This window comes from Melanerpes formicivorus, unplaced genomic scaffold (genome assembly GCF_026170545.1).
Source record: "Melanerpes formicivorus ecotype bairdi unplaced genomic scaffold, bMelFor1.0.p_v2 SCAF_3, whole genome shotgun sequence".
NCBI lineage: Eukaryota > Metazoa > Chordata > Aves > Piciformes > Picidae > Melanerpes > Melanerpes formicivorus.
In genome coordinates, this window is record NW_027142355.1 from 11,766,387 (window position 1) to 11,793,706 (window position 27,320).

A 27,320-nucleotide genomic window follows, 5' to 3' on the forward strand; every position below is an offset into this window, starting at 1 on the left:
TCTTTCTGAGACCCTTGCTGCTCATAGGTAAAGATCCCCATGCAAAGAAAATGTTGCTTTTTAAAGTGTCTGTTTCCACACACTGCATAACAAAGTACTTCGACTGCTTGGACTATGAATTTCCTTGTCCAAGTGCAGCACAAGTACCTGTGCCTTCTGAGCCACGTCTAGAACAAGCTGAAACTTTTCAGACACCGTCAGGTCCTCTTTTGGAGGTTCCTTGGGCAAGAAAGAGAAAATCCATTAACTTTCAGCTCAGCTAAAAATGAAACTTTACAAACCTCCTCATGACAGCATGACCCTTCAACATTCTGACAGGTCTATGGTCCTTTCTCTCTAAACAGTCTCTGAAATTGCCAAATTTCAGTCTTGCTTCAGATCTACTGCTTACATCTTTCATTGATGGTTATCAAAGCTTTTTCTCCATGTCATATGTAAAAATAGTTATATGAGGCCATGAAAGAAAGTATTTAGAGTAGCCTGGTTGCAATGACTACAACCACACACTTAAACTGACCTCTTTCTTGCTTCATGCAGAAATGTAGAGGGTTTTAGTGTTTTATACCTAAAACTTTATTTAACTGAATTGTTGGCCTTTTATGAATTACAAAATTATCCTTGAAATAAGGCCTCACTAAGTCTTAAGAGGTTTGAAATTCAAAGAACTCCATCTGGGCCACTCAGTTTAGGAAGGATGCTGGAACTTGGCCAGAGAAGGGCAACAAAATTGGTGAGCGGTTTGGAAGACAAATCCTATGAGGAGAGGCTGAGGGAGCTGGGGGTGCTTAGCCTGGAGAAGAGGAGGCTCAGGGGAGACCTTATTGCGGTCTACAACTACCTTAAGGGAGATTGTAGACAGGCAGAGGTTGGTCTCTTCTCCCAGGCAACCAGCACCAGAACAAGAGGACACAGTCTCAAGCTGTGCCAGGGGAGGGTTAGGCTGGAGGTTAGGAAGAAGTTCTATACAGAGAGAGTGATTGCCCATTGGAATGGGCTGCCCAGGGAGGTGGTGGAGTCACCATCATTGGAAGTGTTCAGGAGGAGATTTGATAGGGTGCTTGGTTGCATGGTTTAGTTCATTAGGAGGGTTGGATAATAGGTTGGACGTGATGATCTTCAAGGTCTCTTCCAACCTGGTTTATTCTATCCTATCCTCTCTTACACTAATGCAGTGCTTCCTGCCTAAAGCATGACACGCGAGCATTTATTTTAAAAATGTTACAGAGGCAACAGAATGCAAGGCTTACTGAAGATCCCACAGGATCTAACTTGTCTCAAGCTGTTACAATAACATTTATTCCAGAAATGTCATTCAAGACTGGAATACTTTACAGTGAAACACCCAAACCTACTGCTGTTACTGAATTTTTTTTTAAATTTTAAGAGAGGAAAAAAAGCTGCAGTGTCTTTATTTGCACTTGACTCTTTCTTCCTCTTACTGCTGCCCACATAATCATAAAAGGTTTTGAATGTGCAATTTTTAATGCAGGCATGTGGGTCAAAAGAATTAAAGACCTACCATGGGTTCAGAAACTTCAGGCACAATGCTCCACTGTATTCTCCAACCCCTAGAAGTTATGGAAACAGTTAAAGAGAGCAAGTACTACTACACCTGCCAACACAGACTACTTGTAAGGCATTAAAAAGTAACTTTTAGCAGCAAGCACTTACAGCTTTAAATAAATAACTAAATCCCCACATCCACAAAGAACCCACAAAATAATGTAAGCACAGGTGGCCAAACACAGCTTCACAGTGATATATTTTTTATATTTTTATATATATATATATTTATATATATATTAGCTGTGTAGATTCACAGAATCGTTGCTTGCAGGTTTTGCAGCAGAAGTGGATTCTGTGCACACAGCAAATAACTATGAGTATTTTTTCCCAGGATTTTTTATGTGATCAAAATTATATCAACTTTTCCTGGAGCCTATTTGTTACTGGCAATTTCCAAGTAAGAGTATCACACAGTAAGCATTAAGAAACAAGAAAACTGTTTTAAATTAGGCACGTCAAGATCCTCCTCTCACCATTTTAAGCGCCTTAAAGGCAAAACACCATCAGCCTAAAAGAGCATTTTTGAATACTCATCTTAGTGTTTTGGTTTGTAGTTTTTGTTGTTGTTCTTGTTGATGTTTTTTTTGTTTTCTTTTGTTTTAAAGAAAGGCTTAATTTTTAGTAGAGAATGAATGTGTAAATGAAAGATACTTTACATAAAGTATGCCAAGGGCCACTGAAAAAGGCAGAAGTGCTGTTTTAGGCATAGGTGAAAATTCTGTCCAGGAAAAAGCAGTAGGTTCTAATATATAAGGTGATGTTCCCCAACTACTTTGAATACTGCAGAGTATTTTAGAATTTTGAAGTGTTGAGGAATATATCTGAGAGCATGCAGCATTCATGTATGATGATCCAAGTCACAGGAAATGAAGGTAATTCCTTGGAACAGTCAAAAGTCATAGAAATCAAGCAACAAAATAAAGTATATTAGACTTTGAATTTCACTTTGTTAAACTGAACTCACAATGTTAAAAAAGGTAACAGTTTACAATTCAGTGCAAGAACAACAAAGCATCTTTCAAGCAAAGCATGATGAAAGATTAATCTAGTGCTTAAGTAAATACCTGGCTATGAGGTAATTTAGGGACAACCTCAAAATTGCTAAAAATAAGAACATGGGAATGGCCCAGCCATGCCATACAGCATTCATGTATATCTGCAGATTAAGAAGGAAGAAAAAAGAGATGTGGATTACAAACTGCAGTACAGTGAGCTACACAAAATACCATTTCCCACTGTACTGTTTGGTTCAGAATCACAAAAGCCAGACCACAAAAGGTACTAAATTTTAGCAGCCCCATGACAGACAATAGCACTGTATTGATGCGTGTGAAGTACAAACTGAACTAAATTTCCAGAGATGACAGTTAAATACTGCTCAGCTGCTTGACAGAATTAATATTTTCAACAATTCATTTACATGAGGGTATAAAGAAAAAATAGTAAACCTTGAAGTCTGTGAATATGCTATATAACCATGATATGGTCAGACATCACCTAGATGAGGTGAAGCAATGGCATAGTAGAAGAGTTATAACAATTATATTGGCGATCAGTCACTAGTGTCCCCCAGGGATCAGTGTTGGGCCCAAGTCTTAAGAGGTTTGAAATTCAAAGAACTCCATCTGGGCCCCTCAGTTTAGGAAGGATGCTGGAACTTGTCCAGAGAAGGGCAACAAAGTTGGTGAGGGGTTTGGAACACAAATCCTATGAGGAGAGGCTGAGGGAGCTGGGATTGCTTAGCCTAGAGAAGAGAAGGCTCAGGGGAGACCTTATTGCTCTCTACAACTACTTTAAGGGAGGCTGTAGAGAGGTGGAGGTTGGTCTCTTCTCCCAGGCAACCAGCACCAGAACAAGAGGACACAGTCTCAAGCTGCACCAGGGGAGGTTTAGGCTCAAGGTGAGGAGAAAGTTGTTCACTGAAAAGAGTAATTGGCCATTGGAATGTGCTGCCCATGGAGATGGTGGAGTCACTATCCCTGGAGGTGTTCAAAAAAAGATTGGACGTGGTACTTGGAGCCATGGTTTAGTTATTAGGAGGTGCTAGGTATTAGGTTGGACTTGATGATCTCTGAGGTCTTTTCCAACCTGGTTGATTCTGTGGTTTTGTGAATTAGCCCCTTACAAGGCAAAGAGGTAAACTCTTGCTCTATTATTTCAAGATAGCTAGATCCCAAGTTTTTACCAAGCTTAAGACAACTGCAGAAAATCAGGCCTTATTTTACCTAAAAAATAGATGAGAATTACTTCAAATAGTATTCTGTCCACTTTACAACTTCTAAAGCTACAGAGACTACTGCTTCCCTGCTGAAAGATACTAGGTTTTTCACTGGTAACCCCAAAATGAAGGATTGCTCTGGCTTCAATATTCCAGAGCTTTCTGAGTAACAGCTGAAGATCCTTCTTTCAGCTTTTATGTGAAGAATGGGTTTGTTAGGAGAGGTGAAGGAAAAAGGAGTAGATCAGAATGGAGTGAATACAGAATGTGGAATTCTCCTTTTCAGTATTTCTTGAGCTGTGCTGTGTAACAAAATGTTAAATAAGGCTCTGTAACTTACAGAGAGGGACCACTTAATGAAAAGGTGTGTGACATTTTCCCCAAACAAGCTGTATTAGGTAGGTAGGTAGTTGGCAGGGACTACAATGGTAGTTTCTGTGAGAAGCTGCTAGAAGATTCCTCTGTGTATGACAGAGCAAGTGCCAGCCAGCTCCATGACAGACCCACTACTGGCCAAGGCTGAGCTCATCAGTTATATGATAGCATATATTGGAAGGAGGAAACATTGCTGTGCAAGAGCAATTGCAGCTGAAAAGAGAAGAACATGTGAGAGAAACAACTTTGCAGACACCAGGGTCAGCAAAGAACCAAGAGGGAGGAGGTTCTAGAGGCACAGGTGCAAATGTTCCCTTGTAGCCCTCGGTGAAGACCATGTGCCACAGGCTGTCCCCCTGCAGCCCACAAGGTTAATGGTGGAGTAGATATCCACCTGCAGCCCATGGAGAACCCTACAATGGAGGAAGCCCACACTGGAGCAGGTTCCTGGTAGGATGTTATCCCATGGAGGACCCCTGTTGGAGCAGTCTGTTCTGAAGGACTGCACTTCATGGAAAGGAAACATACAGGTGAAGTTCATAAAGAACTATAGCCAGTGGGAAGGACTCACATTGGAGAGGTTCATGGAGAACTAACACACTGGTATAAGGGAAGAGTGTGAGGAGTCCTCCTGCTGAAGAAGAAGGAGCTGCAGAGAAAACATGATGAACTGACTGCAATCTCCATTCCACATCCCCCTGCACTGCTTGGGCAGAGCAGTAGAGAAACTAGGAGTAAAACTGAGTCAAGGAATAAGGAAGGAGCAGGGATTTTTTTTCTCATTATCCTACTCCCATTTGACTTATTTCCCCAAGCCTGTTTTGCCTGTGACAGTAACTGCTGAATGATCTTTCCCTGTACTTTTCTCCACCTACTAGCTTTTCATTGTATTTTCTCTCTCGCTAGATGATGAGGGCAGTGATAGAGCAGTTTTTGTGGGCACTTGGCTTCCAGCTAGGGTCAACCCACACCACACAGGTTCATTCAATTCAGCTACAGCTGCTGGTAATAATTTCCTTTGATATAAAAATATTTCATGATCAAAAGACTTTATATCATTTAATTGACAGTTAGAAGAAAACAAATCACAATTCCTTTAACAGTCATGTCACTCTGTGGTAAGTGAACCTCCTTACAGAGCATGGGAATGATTGAATTTAGCTCATAGACCTGATGTTTCCACATTAAATGGTATTCAAATCACGGCATTTTAGAATAGAATAGAATAAACCAGGTTGGAAGAAACCTTCAAGATCATCACGTCCAACCTATCACCCAACACCACCCAATCAACTAACCCATGTAACCAAGCACCCTGTCAAGTCTCCTCCTGAACACCTCCAGTGACGGCGACTCCACCACCTCCCCGGGCAGCCCATTCCAATGGGCAATCACTCTCTCTGTGTAAAACTTCCTCCTGACCTCCAGCCTGAACTTCCCCTGGTGCAGCTTGAGACTGTGTCCCCTTGTTCTGGTGCTGGCCGCCTGGGAGAAGAGACCAACCCCTGCCTGTTTACAACCTCCCTTCAGGTAGTTGTAGAGAGTGATAAGGTCACCCCTGAGTCTCCTCCTCTCCAGGCTAAGCAGCCCCAGCTCCCTCAGTCTCTCCTCATAGGGCTTGTGTTCCAAGCCCCTCACCAACTTCGTTGCCCTTCTCTGGACTCGTTCCAGCAAGTCAACATCCTTCCTAAACTGAGGGGCCCAGAACTTTGTGACTCATCTCTAAGTATGATCCTAATGAATGGCAAAAATGGTGAATTTTAGTCTCTTATCAAATATAGCCACTGTCAGTATTACAACCCTAGACAACACGAGATTTGGCAGAGGCTGAAATACCATTCAACAGGACTGAGAGACAGGAGACAAGAAACAAGAGAACAAAGCCCAGATCATTTTAAGTTATTTTAAACAGTTACAGAACTATGCTACAACCCATAATGGACCATTAAAGTGGCTTTAAAATATAATGCAAGTGGTATTTTGTGTTAAATGAAATTACACTATTTGCTATGACTTAACTGCAGCATATATAGCAGTTTCAGTGGATTTCAGTAAATAGTACATTTTCTAAAGGTTCTTATTACCCTTGGAGGAACTGGATAACTTACAATAAAGGCAATAGCAGAAGTGTAGATAGAATACCAGTCTGATAAGGCAGAAAGATTCTTCACAAAATTAGTTACAGGTTTGGCACCTCTCTCTAAATGGAAACCAAGAAAAAACACAACTGTTAGAATTAGCTGTCAGTGGTTAAATTGTTTGCAGATGACAAACAACCAAATTAGAAAATTAATAGAAATATTCAAAGTCAGATAATGATAAAAATGCTTATCCAAATTAAGAAAAAGGAAACCTATCAACATAACTGAACAATTAGTTAAGTAACAGATTTCCAAAAAGGAAAGTCTTAAGACAAAGGTTATGTTTAAACACTTGAAGTACAGACAAAAGTAAACATTACACTCTACAAAGGTACCTTGGATGCTGATACAAATCTCTTCTGAGTCCTGTCCATATTACCTTGAAGACCAGTTCATCCCTTGTAAACCATTGAGGAACAACTTGCTGCTTCTTGACCAAGCTAGGCTAACAGCAGGCTAGATCCTTCTTGGCTACATTTCTGCAGAAGTCTATCTATTGGTAGCACTTCACTGCTTACTACTCCTAAAGCAAGAAACCTTGCTGCCTGAAGAAATTTGTCTCTTGCCTTTGCAGACCTTTGGTCTCACAGTAACTGCACGGGATACTAATCTGTGCTGGAAGAAGCACCATGCCCATGAGCAGATGCACGCAGCCAGCCAGTGACAGCAGGAGGAGATGATCTTCAGCTCCCCAAAAATCACTTATCTATACCCTACTCTTCTAAGCTATTCCACTTGGTCAAACTAGCTAGGGGACACAAGAAAACCCGAGAGCACCTTTGCTTCCTCTGCTGGAGTACAGCAAGCCCCAGCATCATTCGCCCTCATTTTCATTACATGTCACAATTTTGGAAGGCTTTCCTAAAGACAACTTGCATCTTGCTGTCCTAGTTTGTTTGGCTTGAAATTCAGCTATTCTCAACACACTTCCTATGCAAAGTAATTAACCAGAACTAGATTTACTTGAGCATCAGCAACAGCCAAAGCAGATGATGAAGTGAGTGGAAGAGAACACACAAGGCACTGGAGATCGCAGACACAAGCATTTCTTCTGTCTGCTCTGTTCCATTAAGCTACACTGAACCTGCTGGGAAGATCAGTATTTGGAATCTGCTGGCAACAAGGTTCTGGAGAGCTCCAAGCAGTAATCAGGCACCCCTGGACAACAGAGTTCTAGATTTTGTGGCTCACCTAGTGGAAATTAAGGACCACTCGAAGCTTAAATTTAATGCCTTTTTTAAAAACTATGCACATCCACCACGGAGAACAGATCACAAGTATTCTCCCAAATGAAACTAGAATGAATAGCAGTATTAGAATAAGGAGAACAAATTATTAGAATAAGGAGAACAAATTGACCTTACACAGAGATTACAAACCCTTGTTTCAACTTCACCTTTCCCTCTACAATAATTTAACAATTTGGAGCACAAATCAGACTTCTGTTTTGGGCTTTTTTTTTGCCTGGCAGCAACTCTTTCCTGCACAGAACTTTTGGAGAACTTACCTAATTTGTTTAACCTGTCATCTTGCATCTTCCACCTCCCAAAATAACTTATTAGCTACCCAAGAGACAGAAATGCAAGACACACTCAGGGTATGCATCATCCAATAACTTCTCCTTTGAATGCTAATAGACTTATCAAGCAAGCTACAAAGAGCTGAGGTATCAGCCTACAAACACTGTTACTTTTGCCACTGCTTATGAATTGACAGAAGTATTTCAAACCACTGTATTTTAAAACACAGCAATCCTCCCAATTACTAAGAACTAAGTTTAGTTCCAGAAAATAAAATATTTCAAAATACTTACTTAATCTTCTCATATTTTCAGTTAATCTGAAAAATAATACATAAAAGCAACTTGTCACATAGGTAAGCAGTGCACAGCTGCATACGTTCGATCCCTGAAATACTGCTCAGCTATAAATTAGATGTTTGTGCATAAAGCATTCTTGCCTGTTATGAAATATCTCTCCAGTAACTAATACAGCCTACCTGGCATCAGACCACAGTTTTTGAGAGTCATATGACAGAACCTAGTACATACTACCACTCTTGCTCTACATCAGACAGCATATAAATTTTAAATGTCATGTCTGGCCTTCACAAACTGCTTGAGATGGCTCTGTACTTGAGTTTAATTACTTCTTTTGAGCATGAGTTTGCAGAACATGTAAAGAGTTGTGAAATACAACTGAAAATATTAAAAAAATGCAAATTAAAAAAACACAACTTGTAAATAAGCCAACAGTTTCTCACAATCATGCTAGGCATATACCTTCTTGCACTAAGTGGTTCTTCTGTTTCCACTGTACTCTCTTCTGGCTGAAATCTGAAGTCTTCAACATACTCCCCAAATTTGTCAAAAAACCATTTCTGGACTCTCGAACTGACTGTGTGACTACGCTTATCTACAAAAAAGAAGCACTATGTATCAAGATAATATCAAAAGACATCTTCATCCAAAGCCTGCCCCTATTCCAATACACCATGCTTCATTGGGAAGCAGACTTCACACAGCTTTCCTGTCGTTTGCCAACACTCCTCACAGAAATTCAGTTCTGCCACTGCACAGAAACCCTGACTGCACTAAACTGAGGGTGATTCCTGCTTTGCTCTAAATATGGAACATGGAAGCATCTTATTAGCAGAAATACAGAGTTCATTTCAACATCCTAACAAGTAAGAATTTTCAGTAGACACTGTAAAAACATTTTCTGTTCAGGAGGTTCTTGCAAACAAGATTGCTGTAAATCTCAGTGCTCCTACTGTGCTGAAGGGTCAGCTCTAGAACAGCAAATGTAAAGCATAACGCTCCTGAGCAGAGAGCAGGACAACCACATTCAGCCACCTGAATTTGACAGCAAAGGGAGATGGAAACTTAAGCAAGATTCTGTAAGAGAACTTTTACTAGCCCTTTTGAACAATTTATAGGCTGTAATAATTGTACATGTGTGATTCTGCACACACACATACATAAAACATGCCCTTTCTTTTTTCCTAAAGCGAGGCTACAGAAATTATGCTGTATATGCCACCTTCTATATACGGAATATACAGTCATACTACTGCCTGAGAAGTCTCATGTATAGCAAAGCGATGAAATAATGCACATTTTCTATACACCAGTTTCAGAGGAAAAATATAAGCATATATATATGGATATATATATATGGAAATAATATAAGCATATATATATGGATATATATATATGTGGAAGTAATATAAAATGGAATACAAAATGGAGTACATGGAAGTAATATAAGGCTAAAGTCCTTAATGTAACACAAGTGAGATCAGTTCTTCTTACAATCACTTTCTGCTTTACTCACAGCTCACAAAATCACTGCCTAGAAGGAACAGATGGACCACTCTTTGGAAAGGAAGGTCAATACAGCAATGTCTCAAAGAGGACACTGGTCACAACTATTCTAGGACCAAATTTCATACAGAACTCTGTAAAACCAAGATGATTAAATAGAGGCATGAAAGATTAACCAGTTAACTACAACAGCCAAAACTATTATTTTAAGCATGTGACAAAAATCAACCAGTGCCCAGAAAATAGAGTCAAACTATTTATTAATGAAGGACAGTGGCATCCAGAAAAACAAAGTGACAGTTTACAGATGACAACACTTCTGTTGGAAAACATATTCATGACATAGTTTCCCACATCCAAGTACTTCACAAAGTAACAAGAAACAAACAACAACAACAAGAAAAAAAAAGACATTGAGTATCTAAGACTGAAAAAAATGGCAGGTAGAAAGTATTGACAAGATAGGAGTAATGACTTCAAATTTAGTCTGCACATTTATAAAAGTCTCAAGAGAAGAAAGCTTAAGTGTACTGAAAGATTGAGAATCTGCTTCTTGCCTTAGTTCTTTCAGAAATTACAACATTACTGAATTCATTGTAAGCAGTATCTTGAGAAACCTAGATGATGGTGTAGATGCCCAAAAACTGAGTTACTCTTAAGCTTATTCCTTCTCCAGAATATACTTTGTTTTAGAAAAAGGAAGAATAGGGTTTCATTGCTTATAAGAGCTTTTTCAGCTGAGATCAAAACAGAGTTAAGGGTGGTGAGACACTGGAACAGGTTGCCCAGGGAGGTGATAGAAGCCTCATCCCTGGAATTTTTTAAGGCCAGTCTGGGTATGGCTCTGAGCAACTTGAACTAGCGCGAGGTGTCTCTGCCCATTGCAGGGGGCTGGAACTAGGATGACCCTTGTGGTCCCTTCTAACCCTGACAATTCTATGATTCTATAATATATATTATACCTGTTTTCTTGCAAGACAAGGATCAGAAAGGCATGCAAGAATGAAGTTGTTAGGCAATAGGTTTCATTACATTCTTAAATGCTTTACAGTACATAATTCCTTGCTTGCACATGCAAAGTCAACTACAAAATAAATGCAGAAACCTGTTTAGAGAGATAAGAAGCTTTTCAAATTATCTTTCATATTCAGCTTCTTCAGAAACCTGCTTAAGGATCCAGCAAGTTTATGGGTAAGGTTTGGTGTTCTAAGGATCAAAAGGAAGGGGTGAAGGAAATCCAGCTGAATCAAAGTGTTAGCAGAGATCTGACCAAGATTACCTGTTCCATTGGCTTGCGCCTGTGGCTTTGCAGGTTGCTGAGCTGAAGTCACCTCTTCCGTCCTACAAATAAAATAAACAATGTGAAATGCTATAGATGATGAATTTTTTCCCTTTTAGGTAAAGGGACCACCACAACCTCCATGGTATCCATGGCTGAGGTAATGTAACCGGACAATAGAAAACCAAACTATGACAAAATTCAAACTATTAACCAAGTCAGAGAAATTCCATTCACTGGAAGGAGAGATGTGGCTTAGTCATTTCCTGTCACTGACAGCTCAATTTTGTCTTACAACTACTACATAATTTAATATAAAATTTCACAGAATCACACAAATTCAGAGCATGTTAAGGGTGGGAAGGGACCTCAAAAGATCAAGTCCAATCCCTGTGCCAGAGCAGGGCCACCTAGAGCAGGTCACACAGGACCGCACCCAGGTGGGTTTTGAACTTCTCCAAGTGAAGGAGACTCCACCACCTCCCTGGGCAGCCTGTTACAGTGCTTTGTCACGTAAACATAAGGTTTTTCCTTAACCTCCTATGCTCCATCTTGTACCCATTGCCCTTTGTCCTATCATTGGACATCACTGAGAAGATCCTGGCTCCATCCTCCCACCACACCCTTCCTGGGTTTATGAACATTAATGAGGTCACCCCTCATTATCCTCCAAGCTAAAGAAACACAGCTCCTTCAGCCTTTCTTCATGAAGGAGATGTTCCATTCCCTAAATCAACTTTGTGGCTCTGCACTGGAGTCCCTCCAGCAGTTCCCTGTCCTTCTTGGAACTGAGGGGCCCAGAACTGGACAGAATGTTCCAGATGTGGCCTCACCAGGGCAGAGTACTAGTAGCCACATCTCATGTAATACACCCTAGGATGCCATTGGCCTTCTTGGCCACAAGGACGCATGCTGGCTCATGGTCATCCTGTTGTCCACCAGGACTCCCAGGTCCTTTTCCCCAGAGCTGCTGTCCAACAGATCAGCCCCCAACCTATACTGGCACAGGAGGTTGTTTTTTCCCAGATACAAGATTCTACATTTGTCCTTGCTGCCATTAAATTTCTCCCCATCCAAGTCTTCAGCCTGTCAAGGTCTCACTGACATAGCCTTCAGGTTTGTCAGCCACTGCTCCAATTTATTGCATGACTTAAGCATTTGAGTTGTACATACACTGCAATGCCTGTCAGGAAAACTCTTTCCTTCAGCAGCAAATAAAAAGAGATTCCATACCACAAGATAATAACCACAGTACTGGAACAAAACCACAGTTTAATGCATGAACCTTGCCATTGTTACTAGAGTCAAATACCGCTCATCTTCACAATGAGAGGAACAGGTGGTAAGAATTATTTCAAATGTTAAGTTTTAAGCTCTTCAAATGCAGCAATAGCAGCCAATATTAAAAATACCTTTTCAAAACTTGCAAAACTGAAATAATGGTCTGAAACCCAAAAATATTCTAAAAATGTATGGCAAGTAGCAGGCATCATTGGCCTCATCTTTCAAAATGAATCAAGAATAATATTCTCATCCACTAAAAGTGAGCATATCTTGGAAAAGACAAATGCTTTTGTCATTCTGCATACATGCAAGGCTTTAAATTACATTTGCCCTATCCACAGCCTCCACTTGCCAACTTGTCTTGAGAATACTTCATGCTTCAGTCCAAAAGTTGTCAGTTACTCATGTAAATATCCTACAGAATTTTTTTGAAGCAGCAGTTTGACAACATAACACCAGCTGCAGAAAGCTTTACTTGACAGGGATTTGTATGATTGAAAAAATTACTGCTTGAAACAAAAACATGTTGGTTATGCAATTTCATTATCACTCATTTATCAGACAATACAGGTGCTTTCAAACATTCCCTTCATCTTTTGCCCCTCAGGAAGGCAACCAAGTAAGATGTCAGTAAATGGGGAGTGAGAAGAGGGATCGCACTGTACTGTGCAGACTGCAAGAATAAGGATATGTACTTCTCTCTCCTGACAACCCTCTAAAGTACATTATGGAAGGATCTCGCTGTTACTGCCTGCACACAGAAAAGGCTACAGAAAGAACACACTAATGTGTTCTGTCTCAACATCAGCATGCATCAATGAATAATGATTGAGAAACCAGAGAACTAATTACCTCTTCCTTCCTAAGCACTCCCCATATGTAATGAGCTTTTCACATCCTTGTTCATTTTTGAAAGGAACATTTAGAAATAATTTACTGATTTATAAATTATAACTGGACATCTATCAGTGTGGAGAAGCTAAATTTGACAGTTTCTGCTTTCAAATCCATTTTTATTCACACCCCTACAGGACTTTTTCACAGTGGCTTCTTATTTGCATCAAATCTTTTCAAAAGCCATCCAAAATTTCCTCAGTTTGTTTTTCCTAGTTAAGGTTTAACTTTGGTTTCTGTGCCTTTTCCCCAGTTTCTATACAAACAATGGGTTCCTCATCCAAAAACTCCTCTGCTTATTATTTCCCCAACACACTTGCATCTCCTCCACTTCCAGCTCTGTCTCGCTAAAGACAGACAGAAATTAATGCAGTCAAACTTGCACAAATGATTCTATAGCAATGTCTTGAGATAGTCATTCACGAACAGGTTCACACAGACGAAAGCCAATTACTCAGCCTGTTCCAGTCATGTAAAAGCACTTCAGGGGTATTACACCTGAATGACTCCAGTGACAAAGCCGAGATGGCATCCCACCACTGCCAGCCTTGAGAGCCTTCAGGCTGGATCTTCCTTTGACATGCTGGGATATATTTTCAGAAAGAGCAAAGCGTCATTACTCCCCATGTTTCTTGAGGGAAAAAAAACAAAACCAAAACAAGAATCTCATCAAGAAGCAGTTGTGGATAGCACCTCACTGGGCTCCATCAGGTGATGGTTTGGTATTCTTATTTTCTTTTTTGGCTAAGTCTTACTTGCCATCTGCCTGTTACTTCTTCCCCATGAAGAACCTGACCTTTACGAATCATCAGGTTAATGACAGCTCATTACTGCACCTGTGAATCAGGCTATAATTAGCCACTTCAGACAGATATGGGCCAGGAAGCTCAGAATTCATTGTTTAGGCTTGCACACCCACTGGGAAACTCTATCTCAAAACCAGGTCATGTCAAGACCACTGACAGAGAAGAGAAACTACCTTTCTTGCAGTCTCTGAAACACTCTTCATGCCAGAGATCAGTTAAAAGGCTGGAAAACATAAATGGTCCCCACAACAATGCAGCAAAAGACAGTGTTTCAGGTTAGGAAGGTTCCTAACCGCGGCCTGCACTGAAGAAAACAAGCTGCACTCATTCCTCTGGGACCATGCTTTCAGCCCAGAAAAGAGATGTGATTGGTAACATCAACAGACCTCCTACCTGAAGCTAGGTCATGTTTATGCAACTAGGGCATTTAAAAGCACAGATTAAACAGCCAAATGAAGAAGACAAAGATAAATGTCCTTTTTTAAAAAAGACACTGCAGACGAGAAGCATGAATGTCAGAGTGGTTCATAATCAGCATACACTGGTATACTCAATGCTGCCCAACAGAATAGCACCAAAGCATTTTTTAGCCACAAGTATGACAAAAGTTAAGGGACTGAAAGCCATTTACCTTTAATAAATACTCTGGTTTGTGCAAATTAGGCCTTGAATACAGCTGCAAGTTGAGGTGTATGCAAATGAAAACCACATCAACAACTGGGATTGCCTCCAGAGCAACCTCAAGCTGAGGCATCTTCTCAATGGACAGAGTCAGCCATGCTCTCAACATAACGTGTGGAAGACAGCATCATTTAACAAGAGGCCAGGATAAGCAGCACAGAAGGAATAGTGGCTTATGCAGAAGCATTGCCTACTTGCTCCTTTTAAAAAAACATCACAATGATACTAGTAAAAAGGTCTGCTCGAGCAAGAGCTTGTTGGCAGGTGGTTTTGCAAAACTTGGTTTTGTGAGTTTTTTGTTTTTTTTTTTTTTTCTGTGTGATGGAGCTAGCTCACAATTTGTAAAACAAAACAGCAACACCCCACAATTTAGACTGAAAAAGCATTGCTCTCACAGACTATTCCAAATTACACATGCATTGCTCCGCTAGCAAAATGTCATATAAGTTTCAATTGTCACACCAAATGTTGGGATATCCTAAAGTGGGTCTACGGAAAACTTCAGCTGAGACACCATGTTTCTGAATACTCATACACACAAACAAAATCCCTAAAAATGCTTCTTGCACTCCTCTATGAAGGCACTCAGTGAAAGAAGCCCACATTATTCAGAATGAAAAAACACACTAGATTATGAACTCGATGATCTTTGAGGTCCCTTCCAACCTCAGGAATATTGAAAACAAAGTTTTCTCCTTGCTGAACACTTTGAAGCATGTATTTATATAGCTACATGTACTGATCTACTTCAAATACCTTTGAAGATTGCAACTACTAAAATAATTTCTTCCTTCTTACACCCCAGCATGGTTTGGTTTCCATTAGTAGCTCACTTCTGTAAGTAAAGAGTACATGCAAACATGTTTATATGCATATCTATTTAAGGATTGTATGAAAAATTTACTTGAGAAGGCAGACTGAATTTGGTTTTGTTGACATAAGCAGAGACAACTTTCTGCTCTTACTTTGCTTAATGAAATTAAGTTTCCATCGGGTGTAAATTTGCCTTATTATGTATTCGACTGTGTCAGCCAACACTTTGCCTGTAGTCCTAATTACATTTTTAAATACTTTTAAGTGCAAAAAGACAAAAAGCAGTGAAGACAACTTTCACACAATGGAGTGCAAGTGCTAAGTGGAAAAAATAGACAGCCTTATTTTTACTCTTCTGGGTAGAAACTGTGAATTTTTCAGTCTTATTTTGTTTTCACATTGTGCGTATCTGCCTGTCCCCAGAAAGGCCAGATCACCAGATCAACCCACTACACCAGTGCATGGCCACAGGGATGACTTAGGAACCAGACTCCTCCACAACAAACTCACAGAGTCTCTGTTAAGTGTGCATGCAGCTTGGCACATTAGGTCAAAACTGCACAGACTGATTTTGCATGGAACCAGTAACTTTGGAAAACCATCAGTGAGAAACAGTAGCTAAAAAAATCCCACTGTACTGGGAACTGAGGATAAGAGGGAAGGCCTAATTTATCTTCTCTAAAGCCTTGGTAAACCCATACTGAGTACTGCATGAATTCAATCTCTTTGTCTTCAGACAAAACAGTTACAGAACAGCAACTGAACTGATGAAAGGGATGGAGAATTCTTGAGGTTGCACTGGAAAAGTTGGAATTTTTCAGAAGAGAGGAAAAGACTGGTTAATGGCAGTAAATAAACTGAATGCTGAGCAGTTATTCACTAAATCTCAGAATTCTGTAACCATGAGGCATCCCTTGAAATTACTAAGAAATCTGTTAAAAAGGGAAGAAAACAGATTGCTTCTTTAGGTCTTTTGTAATGTATCGCCTCTATAACTTCCAGTGGTAGATAGCTCCAGCACTTTCAAGAGGCAGTTAAATATATTCACGGATAACAGGTCTGAAAACATATACTGAGAAGGCAGCAACATACCTTCTGATACTCCTAGGGTGTTTGTGGATGCTTATGAAGAGCAGCTGAGGGAACTAGGGTTCCTCAGTCAGAGAAAAGGAAACTCAGAGGAGACCTTATTGCTCTCTACAGCTAACTGAAAAGAGGCTGTAGCAGAGTGGGAGTCAGTATCTTCTCCCAAGTTACAAGTAATCAGAAAAGAGGAAATGACCTCAAGCTGCACCAGGGGAGGTTTACATTGGATATTAAGAAAAAATTTCTTCTCCAAAAGGGTTGTTAAGCATTGGACCAGTCTGCCCAGGGAAGCAGATGAGTCACTATCCCTGGAGGTATTTAAAAGATATATAGATGTGGCACTGAAGCACACGGTTTAGTGGTGGACTTGGCAGTTTAACATTTGTGGTTGGACTTGGTGATCTTAAAGGTCCTTTCCAACTATACAATCCCATGATTCTATAGGAGTAGGAGGCAAACAGGCCACAGAACTCCACTAGTCCCATATTTTTCCTGACAGCTTGACAATAAAAGCATTTTTACACTTGGAATGAGTACAAAAGGAAGCAGCAGGCTGGGAAAAGTTTGCATGACTTTGGGAAACCTCCTACCAAAGCAAAATGTTTTGCCTGTTTGTTACTTCTCAGTAACTGGCAGTGCTCATTGCATTCAATTACCAGCTCAGCCTGCACTGTCTCCTGATGACAGTACCTGAAAGTGATCCTACTACTTAGACAAGCCATCTTAGCTTCTACTGAGAAAGGTAACATAGGCAACTACATATGCAACTGGTCTAAATCAATGAGGTCACCAAGCTGCTGCCAAGATCTGAAGCCCATGCAGCTGGGCAGGTTTAGAAGACACATCATCAAATGTGATGCTTTACATCACAAAGGTGAGTGCCCTCAAGGCTGAAAGGACTGAGGGGTTTAAGGAGGCATGTTCCCATTTGTCATTGCCGTGCTAAAGAAGGCTCAAACTCCAGTCACTCACATTTAGGGTTGTGCTGTGGTACTGGGTTATCCTTGCTGCTTCTACAATAAGAGTAACAAGGATTGTGCTGTGTGGGGATGACAGAGATTTTTAAAAGGCAAAGCATAAGCAATGTTACAGCAAAGGTTCTGACATTCAGTAACACACACTGCATGCTGATAATTCCAAGTGAGATCTCAGAGGAAGAGTATCAGAGAAGGTGAAGTGAAGAATACCCCAAGCATCAGGACGTGTCTGTGGCTAGGGCAGTATGTGCAGTCAAGTAATTCAAGTGTAAGTGGGTGTACAAGACTTTCTTTTTCAGGAAAATATAGACAGCTCCTCTCTCTGTGAGCTACTAATTTATTTCAAGAGAATCTAGGCTGGAAATGGATGCTTTCACCAGAGCTCCTCTGAGCCAGATCTCAAATGGCTTTCAGCTTTATAGTGAGGGTCTCTTACCTTGCTTTAAGTACTTCATTCACTTTTTGTTCTAGTTCTAATCTCCTCTGTCGCTCCTTTTCTAGCTCCTGCTTTAATGTTTCAGCATTTGTTTCTTCTCTCAGCTTCCTGAGCTCCTCCTCTGTTCATTAAGGGAAAAGAAAAAGATACAGTTACTCTGAAATATTTCTGCAAGAAAATTAAAACCTAACTATAACAGATTAGGTAGTGTGTTTTTTATCTGTGCTATACTAAATACAGTCACCAGAAAAAAACAAAACAAATGAAGTAATCAAAGGCTAGAAAGAGTTCACATAAAGCACACAGCTCTACCATGTACAAAATATTTAGTTATAATTCTTAAAGCAAGAAGGAAAACAACTTTAAAGCTCTCATCAAGATACAATGTATTAAAAATAAGACCCTGGCCCAAGCTACCTTTATCTAAATTAAAAGTTATATTCTCCAAAGAAATAATCTTCAGGAAAGGCTGTCTATAGCTAAATCCAGTGGTGACAACAAGAAATGGACCTCAAAACCAAACAAAAAAACAACCAAATAAAACCCCCCACACAAACCAAAACCACCACCACCCCAAACTGTTGTGGTGGTTCATTGTTGCTGTTGTTGGTTTTGCTTTGGGGTTTTTTTGGGTCTTCCCCCCCCCATGTCAATGGGTAGAAAAGAAAAATAAACATACATTCACACAGAATTATACAATGCCACATAATCCCCTATCCCTTGATTTCGGCACCTCTCTTTCTTTACACAAATCAGATGGCCCCATTACGGAACTGAGTATCTTTTAGTTTTGTGTTGTAAGACTAGGAACTTTCCCGTTTCTGAGGTTAGTGTGTCCTAATAATTTATACACACACATTCACATACATATATACTTTTAAAACAAAATATATGCATTTTCATAACTTAAAATGAGAAATCAGTATCATCTATATATATGGCTTTTTTGTGACTAGACTTCCCCCAACCCCCCCAGCAGTATTCTTATTTACGACCAGGGTCTCTTGTCACTGATCCACTTTCCCAGACAGGTATACAAGGGACAAACTGAAGACTGAATCCTTTTCTTTTAAACAAATAAACAAAAAATTCCTCTACATTTTGGCTCCTCTGCTGGTTTTCAGCTCAATATCAACAATACATAGTGGTAAAGCACGTGTATTTCAAGAATAATAATTCTACTATGAACACAGACACAAGAGTTAAGATTTTTATGTTGTTTCACAGGATTCGTCTATTATGCTCCACCCTCTTCTGTTCCTTTTTACATACGGCCACGTAAATCTTTGATAATCAGATGATTTTGGTATCTGAGCTTCTCTGACTCCAATCATGTGTTTTGAGAAGGTTTGTAGCCCCAGAACAAATGCTCAGAAGAACTGACAAATTCTCTCCCCTGTGTAGGTGGCAATACCTCAAATAATTTTATCTGCTGTGAAAGTTAGGTGGTGGTAGATCATATGTAATCCTGCAGCACTGAAAGGTTTAGAGCACAGAACTAGAAGAGATGGGAAAAAGACACTAGTCAAGAGGCTACAGACTGAATTTCACCAAACAGAAAGGAGTTCTGCTGTATCCCCACTGATGCTTTGTTAGTGACACTGGAAAAAGGAGTTGGAGCACAGAAAGTTATCCTCCAGCACATAAAACTAAAATTTGTTCCCCAAGGGTAGGGTAGAGAACTTTCACTGTTGCAGCAGGCATTGTCTCTCCTGTAAATAAATGGAAATATATGGACATATGTGTATGTCTGTATATGGACCTGTTGCTAATTACATATCCACAAAGAATTTTAAATACAAAAAGAAAACTACATTTGTAATTGGTTTATCTACCTTCAAGGGTTCGCCTTGTTCCAGAACAAAAGCATGCATGCAGCTGAGGGGAAACATCTGTTGCACTCCAAATGCACTGCAGCTTGTGCAGTACCATGAAGATACCACAAAAAGTTCTCCAGACCATTAAAGGGAAAAAATTCTTCATTAAGCACTTTTTGTTTAAAAAACAAGGAAGTGACTATGTATTGTGTATACATAAGCAAACCACAAGTTATGTAAATTAACCTCAATGCCCTTGAAAGCCTACTCAGATATTCCAGCTTCCTTAATTCCAGTTGTTCTGATTGTACTACATCATGTTCTATTAAAACCAAAACAAAACCCCCAGAAACTTGATCACTAGGAGGACAAGCAGCATCAGAGACGCAGAACTTCTTTATGCAGGATGCAGAGTTAAAGGGTACACAATGAATGAAGCAGAACGCCTACAAAATAAAACAAAATGCAGAATCTCATCAAGGATTTTTACAGTTTCACATTTCATGGCATTTCCTAACTTTCATATACATTACTGCAATTCAAATCCACCCCACTCTGGCCCCTTCAACCCTTCAAAGCAGCATTTGTTGCTCCTTTGGCAGAAGTGTGGTCTGGCATTGCAAAACCTCCGTGTTTGGTTAACTAAATGCTCTAAAGCCCGCTAAGTGACAGAACACACAAAAAGAAGGGGAAAAAAGTAAATAGAAAAAGTAAGTTCTTCCTTGCTCTGTCCCTTGAAATAATCTAAAATTTGGCCAAGCTGAAATGAACTTAAAAAGAACATTTCTCTAGCCCTGAGGGTTCCTCCTGTAAAACAACTGAAGTTGACTGCAAAGAGCAAAGGTCATGGACCTTTGAGAAGAACTCACAGGAATGTTTCAACATGGTCTCCAGCTTCACAGATGAGTATCCCCCCCCATGATGAGAATAGAATGCCCCTCGGATTTCATCTTCAGACAGTGAAAATTCAAATATCACCCCCCTTCCACATACACACACAAAAGAGTAAAACATAACATGTCAAGACTCAGCTCCAAGATCAATCAGCTCCCTTAGTTTCCCTTCTAGGCACATCAGCCACAGCTCCCTGTCTCCTTCTGGGCAAGAAGTGTTAAAATATTACAAGAGGCTCAGGGCATGTCTTAGCTGGACATGTATGTGATGTAAGCAGTCACTGAGTTGACCTCATTAGAAGGGGAAGAGTCCTAACAGCTGAAAATATCTCTTGAAATACTGACAGAGAAAATGCTCCCTAGCCGGGGAACTAGACCTGGGAAGCAGAAGTATCCTTAAGAAGTGCAGCTGGCCTCTCTGAAATGCACAGCCATGCACCTAGAAACTGGAGACATCCCGAGGGACCATGGATATGCACATAATTAAGACTCTGTAACAGCAATTTATCATGTGAAAAGGTGGGGAGGAAAGGGAAAAACTTCCTAAGGACTTAAGAACTGCCACTGTCTGTTCTACCTGCAAGAATAGGAAAATGGTCTGGGGGGAAAAAAAAAAAATGGCCTGACAAATCAGAAAACATCAAATCTACTGGCTATTCTGGATGAAAATCAGAAAAACATCATCATCCATTGGCTGCTGAAGTAGAGGTGTCCTACACCTCCTTGTTTGTCTAAGATAACAAAGATGACTTAAATCTTTATTTAAAATGCAGCTTCTCCCAGAGAGAGTTCCCTACGCTGCACATTCTTTTCCTTTCCCAAGTAAGCTGAACTCTCTACAGAAACTTTCTAAGAGACCTTGGACCCTCGCTGGAGAGGGGAAGGCTTATCCTCCCACTGCTGGGATGGCTGAGTCCACCCTGTGGGATGATTTGGCACCTTCTGAGCTCTGTTTAACAAACCTGATACTGATATTATTGTGAACATACATGTCTCCATATATATGTATGTGTGTATACACAGACAGACACACACACACATATAATCTATTGTAACTACTTCAGCCGCTATATTATTGATAAGTTTGCTTCACTACTGGTAAGTTTGTGGCAACCTCTAATAGTATAAACCTCCTTGGCTGCTGCCATACTATTGATTTCTGCTAACAATTTTTAATAGCTTTATTTATACACACACACACACACACACACACACTCGTGCTTTTATTTTGTTTTCATATATCGATAGTTGCTAGTGGTGAGTTTTGTGGTATTAGTGTAAACCAATAAGTAAGTAGAGAAATTGAGTAAAGAATCTTCAGTATGCTTGTATGTTACAGAATCCTATCAAAGCACAGTCACAATCTCTACATACCTGCAGGCTGGGCAACCTTTTCAAGCCATTACAGCAGATGTGACTCTGAACAAGTACTTAAAAATATTTCTAATCAATTTGATTTGTGTTGAAAAGCAAGACTATATCTGGATAACACTGCACTTTTACAAAGAGAAAAACATGAGAAAAGGCAAAAAGAGTGTTACATTAACTTATGGATTACTGCACTATTAACCCTAGGAGAGTTGACCCTATAGGAAAAACCATCATCATCTCAAAAGTTACCAAGACAAACTTTACCCATTTCAGGTTTTCTACACATTCTACCCTCTATTAGGTGTAACACAACTGTCAAACCTGCCCTCTAAGAACTTGATCATTTAAATTCAAAAGCTTAACAATTCAAAGTGTTTCTTGATACCAGGTAATTGTCAGAAGACAAGTTACCAGGTATTTCATTGAATCATATGTCATCAGCCACTAGGGCAAATGAAAGCATTTCAGTTCGCTCCCCAGAATACACAAGCTTGTAAGAAATGTATTTAGTCTGGGCAAGAACAGCATCTGAGTAGCATTTAGAAATGAAGGCTGACCCATCAAGCTGGGAAGGCGTGGTAGCAGGTTGGATTTCTAATTCCTCATTGCATGTGCAGTAAAGCGGATGTTTCCCTTAATGCGGGGATTGGAGGTGGATTAAAGAATCTCTTAGTAGCTGTTTTACATAACAGCATTCCTTTGTAGGCCTACAGGTACCCTGCAAAATCCTCTCCAGGGATGAAGTGACAACAACAACAAAAAAACCTCACCACAAACACACACAAAACAACAAAAAACCTCTCAGAACACAGGTAGAGACTGTAGGTCATTGCTTCTAGCTACCAAATAAGTTCAGTGTTAAATCCAGGAAGATAAAGTTAAAAACTAGAAATGCCAAAAAGGGTACATGCACCCTGTCATATTTACATGGGGAAACACCAGTACTTAACAAGACAAAAATAACCCCTCCACGTCTATGCTAATTATGGCAAATCTCCCAACAACCCTTTGATGATCTCTGAGGTCTTTTCCAACCTTATTGATTCTATGATTCTAAGAGGGACTTGTGCCAGTACTATCTACTTGCAGCGCAGGAACTTCCTCTGCCAGGCATGTTTCATGATGCTAGGGTGTGGAATGGCAGCCAATGTTACAGCATCACAGGGAGCATGACACAAACTATTCAAAATATGTTGTGATTACAGTTTCCTCTAAGTTTCCACAGCTGAAGATGCCAGTGAAAGCATTAGCTACCTAGATGGAACACAGCTATCTACAAGCTCTGATCCACCTCAACAAGCTCTAGCAATCTGTGCTACACTGAAATTCTCCACAGCAAAAGCAAACTTCTGTTGTAATTTCTGTGACATTCAATGAATTTATTCAGTGATGAGAAGCCCTGTGTGAGCAAAGAAACTCCTGCATGGAAAAAGTAAAATCAAGAGAAAGTGCAAAAAAAAAATCCCCACAAAGCACCACCTCACATGATCTACTACTATACACAGATCAAAATGAATTGTCCACATATTTAGCTATACAATTAATCCTCAATGAACTCATTCCTCCTTCCTCAAAAACTTTTCCTATTGCTCTAAAAGACTCATTGTGAACTACTTTCTCTTCAGATGACCTTTCCTCAACTATAGTGTGTAGAATAAAATAATGTTAAAATTTTTTCAAGCGTTTTTAACTCAACCAGACTATGGATGGGGACAAAAACTAAGACATCCAAATGCTAACCAGATGAGGGGGATGGGGAATCAACCACCCACCCCCCCCAAAAAAAACAACACCCCAAACAAAAAGTGAAACAAAACCAAGTCACCAATGAAGGAAAACTGAAGGAAGAACTAGAGGCAGCTGCATTTGACACCACCTTGTCAGTGTAATGATTTTCTTTGTGGTTAAGTCTCTTGTTTTCCTGAGTCTTTCATACAGAGAAAAAAAGCAGGGAAAGAGCAGGGAAGATTTTTCTAATAGAAAAACTGGTGTCATTAAAAGCTGAAAACAGAGAGAGAAATACCCTTGAGTGGATATCCTTTCCTCCCCCCCTACCCTATCTTAGGTGTTTTGGTAGCATGGAGAAATCAAGCAGTTCAATATAAACTCCACATTTTCACTATATCCTTTCTCCAGCTCAGTCTGGCTTACCTGCACACATCAAAAAGAAAAGTGACACGTCAGCTTTTGAAAAAGTCATGCCAATTTGTCTAAGAACAAACAAACAAAATAACCCCAACAAAACCTAACAGTGAGTTGGGCAGATAAACAATCCTTGTTTGAAAGTTAAACAATCTCTTTTTTTTCCACTTGTTTTGTTTCCATCATTCTGTTGTGCCTCTCCTCTTTCAAAAGCAAAGGTCCTGTTCTAGTAGTCACAACAAGCACAGCTTTTGAGGACCGATTTTTAAGTCTCTTTGCATACACCTGCAGGAGGGGGAGCAGCATGGGCTCTTTACACCAACAGGAAATAAGCCAACTCTGGTGTAGAAGCAGTGGAGGGAAGGCTGTGTCTGAACCATCATCCTGCTTCCCAATGCAATTAATATTCCCCTTGCAGTCTTCTCAACAGCAGAGTTTCACATGAAGTGTTCTTCTGTTTCATGTATTGAGGGAGAGTGATTTACAAAGCATATCACATTTGACAAACTGCCAACTTGTCTAGTCTTCTCTCTCACTACTCCTGTTACATCCCACTTCAAGAGGGTGAGGTTAGGAAGAATTAAGATGTCATTAGTATGGTATGTACAAAATAGTCACGTCAACCACCAATTAGTATCTTAACATTTTTATCTAGTGTTTTCACTAGATCATTTTCCTGCAAGTATTCAAACTATCTTAAAAATCTGCTGAGACAGATCCCCTTCTCAAAACATCAAGTGGGAAGTTTTCTATTGCTAGATACACCTTTGTGAGTTTGAAAGTCATGAGAAGCACTGCTGCTCTATGAATTTTCAGGAATTTCAGAGACTGAAAATGCCAGTAGAGTTTCAGAATCCATTTAAAATGAAGGGAACTGAAAAAAATTGCAAGAACCATGTTCACTCTCAATTTCTGGCAGAAGTGAAAGGCTATAAACATTTCAGTGCTCACCAGATAAGGGAGCAGTAGGCTCCTCCAAAGCTTTCATGTTAGTAATTTGAGCAGGGAAGGGCAGGACCCACATGAGGCTCCTGCAATCTCCAGCCCAGCTATACAAAAGGGACAGGCACAGCAGGACTGACTGCTGCCCTGCCTGAGCTGTCACACTGACTCTGCAGTTTATTAAGCCAAGTTGGGCATGCAAAAAAGGTAGAAGCAAGAGCACAACCCACCTACAGGGTATGGTGTGTAGGTGGCATGTGTTTGAGCTGGTGGAGGAACTAAAACAACACGATTCTGTCACCACAATTCTGCACTTAGTGAGCCCCGCAGAAAGCCAGTGTGATGGCGTATCTTCAGGGTTGAGTCCTCCAGCATTCTGGTATCTTCATGCCACCATCGTTCACACGCTTTGTATAATGATGACAACAAATTGCACAAGCCAGGCTCAGAACAGGGACCAGCTCAGGACTCCAACCAAGGGTGTTCTGACACAGTTGGTAACTGGAGTCAATTTGTGGCCTACAATTACTGTAGCTGTTTGAACAGGTATTTGTATTTCTGTACAGAAGAATACATAGTACAAGTTTTTTGCTGGTCACAACCAACACCATACACTTTGCCTCTATAGTTTATCACTACCTAATACCCTAAAGCTGCCCAAAACCTATGTATGGTTTTCTAGAGCTCTACTTTCATGAGATCAATATTCTGTTAGGTCACTTCTCTTACAAAGAACCATTGGGTCACTTATATCAAAAGTGGAAGCCAGAGAGAAAACACTGTGAAGACAGCCACAAGCAAGGTTTAAAAAGGCATGAGAATGAAGAACATGGGGAAGCAGAAATGTCAATGGGACAGAAGCACAAAGCCAGCTTCTTTTGTAATGTTGGTATAAAACACATAATTGAAATCAGCAGTTTCTTAAGTCTGTAGAGACTCCTGTCAACGCCTGCTGTAGAGACTGGAATGCCAAACCCTTGTGAGAGAAGACTGTATTTCCTCCTAAAGCTTTTCATGCTCACACAGCACTTCAATTTACCAGTTTATGACTAACCCTCCTCTCTGTCACCTGTCTTTGGTTACTCTTAGCTGCTGCTACCACCACCTCCCACTTCCCTGAGCTGCTAAAATTAGCACTGCAAAAGGCTTGAACATCTTTGAGTAAGAGTTAAATAATACCTCATGTAGTAACCATAGGGTGCAGGCATGCTTAGAAAGCATCTTGTGGCACAGACACCAGAGCACTGATACAAGTGAACAAGGCACAAACAGTAAGAGGAAGGTGCAAACTCAAAAAGATATTGCCTGTCGTTTTGTCTTTTAAATGCAAGAACAGAAAGCAAGTTTTTTCCTTTCTTGTTCAGATACAGATAGATCTTGGAAGCACAAGAAAGCACAACTAATCTTAGCATATTAACCTAGCTGCCCCATTTCAGCAATTGCCTTCCCCACCTGAAGCCTCAGCCAGCACTAAGGCAGCATTCAAGTGTGTTAAGAACAAGTTACAGTAATATACAAAGTCCAGTAGAAAAAGATGATTCTGATGGTGATAGCTCCAAGACAAAGCTTTTCCATCCCCGTGTATTCAGCAGTCCAAACTAAGCTCTTTGCACTTTTCACTCAATAGGCTTTCAAGTCTTGTTCTGCAGAAATCCACCTCAAGAGGCATGTTCTCACCAGACCCAACAAGCACAAATTCAGCCTTCTTGTAGTACAGCTCAAAAGGAGCCATCATATTACAGAGATTAAGACCATTCCCACACAGACAGGAAAAGCAACTTTAGCCCTTTCAGCTGGAAGAGTCAGGTGATCTCTCCCTTGCTTAAGACATCATTATCCATGATCCCCTCCTCCACCCACCATCCTCCTGTTAGCCTGAAGCTTAAACCCCTTGCATTTCCAGTCACATTTTATTTACATTTACAGCTATGCAACACACTAAGAATTCCTCATTTTCACTTCCTCAGATGTTTAGATTATCTCTTCACTAAGGAAAAGATTCATCTAACATCATAGATCAAGATATTTTCCATTTACAGACAACTATTTCTCTCTGGTAACTGCTTGCTCCAGATATCCCCTTAGAAAATATATGGCAAGCTCTGAACACTAAAACCACCTTCATATTCTGAAGTTCAAAAATAACTCTTTAAAATTACCATTTTGGGAAGCAGCTAAGTAAGGATTCTCTTTGACTTATTAGAGAGCTCTCTACTTCTATGAAGTTAAAGGAATGCTTGCCCCCCTCTTTTCCTTTGGCTTTATTTAGCTATC

General features: G+C 40.2%; 1 protein-coding gene across 2 annotated transcripts in view; it reads right to left on the bottom strand.

Moving 5' to 3' along the window:
* The window catches only part of GRAMD4 (GRAM domain containing 4), a 77,547-nt gene that overhangs the window by 13,829 nt on the left and 36,398 nt on the right, over nt 1-27,320 (bottom strand). For both annotated transcript variants that reach the window (XM_068166393.1, XM_068166402.1), the window contains exons 4-11: nt 17,882-18,002; nt 10,905-10,966; nt 8,582-8,714; nt 8,114-8,139; nt 6,268-6,359; nt 2,631-2,722; nt 1,520-1,568; nt 148-219 (exon numbers count right to left, since the gene is read on the bottom strand). In XM_068166393.1, the coding sequence (XP_068022494.1) occupies nt 148-219; nt 1,520-1,568; nt 2,631-2,722; nt 6,268-6,359; nt 8,114-8,139; nt 8,582-8,714; nt 10,905-10,966; nt 17,882-18,002 (647 nt within the window). The remainder of the gene's footprint in view (nt 1-147; nt 220-1,519; nt 1,569-2,630; nt 2,723-6,267; nt 6,360-8,113; nt 8,140-8,581; nt 8,715-10,904; nt 10,967-17,881; nt 18,003-27,320) is intronic.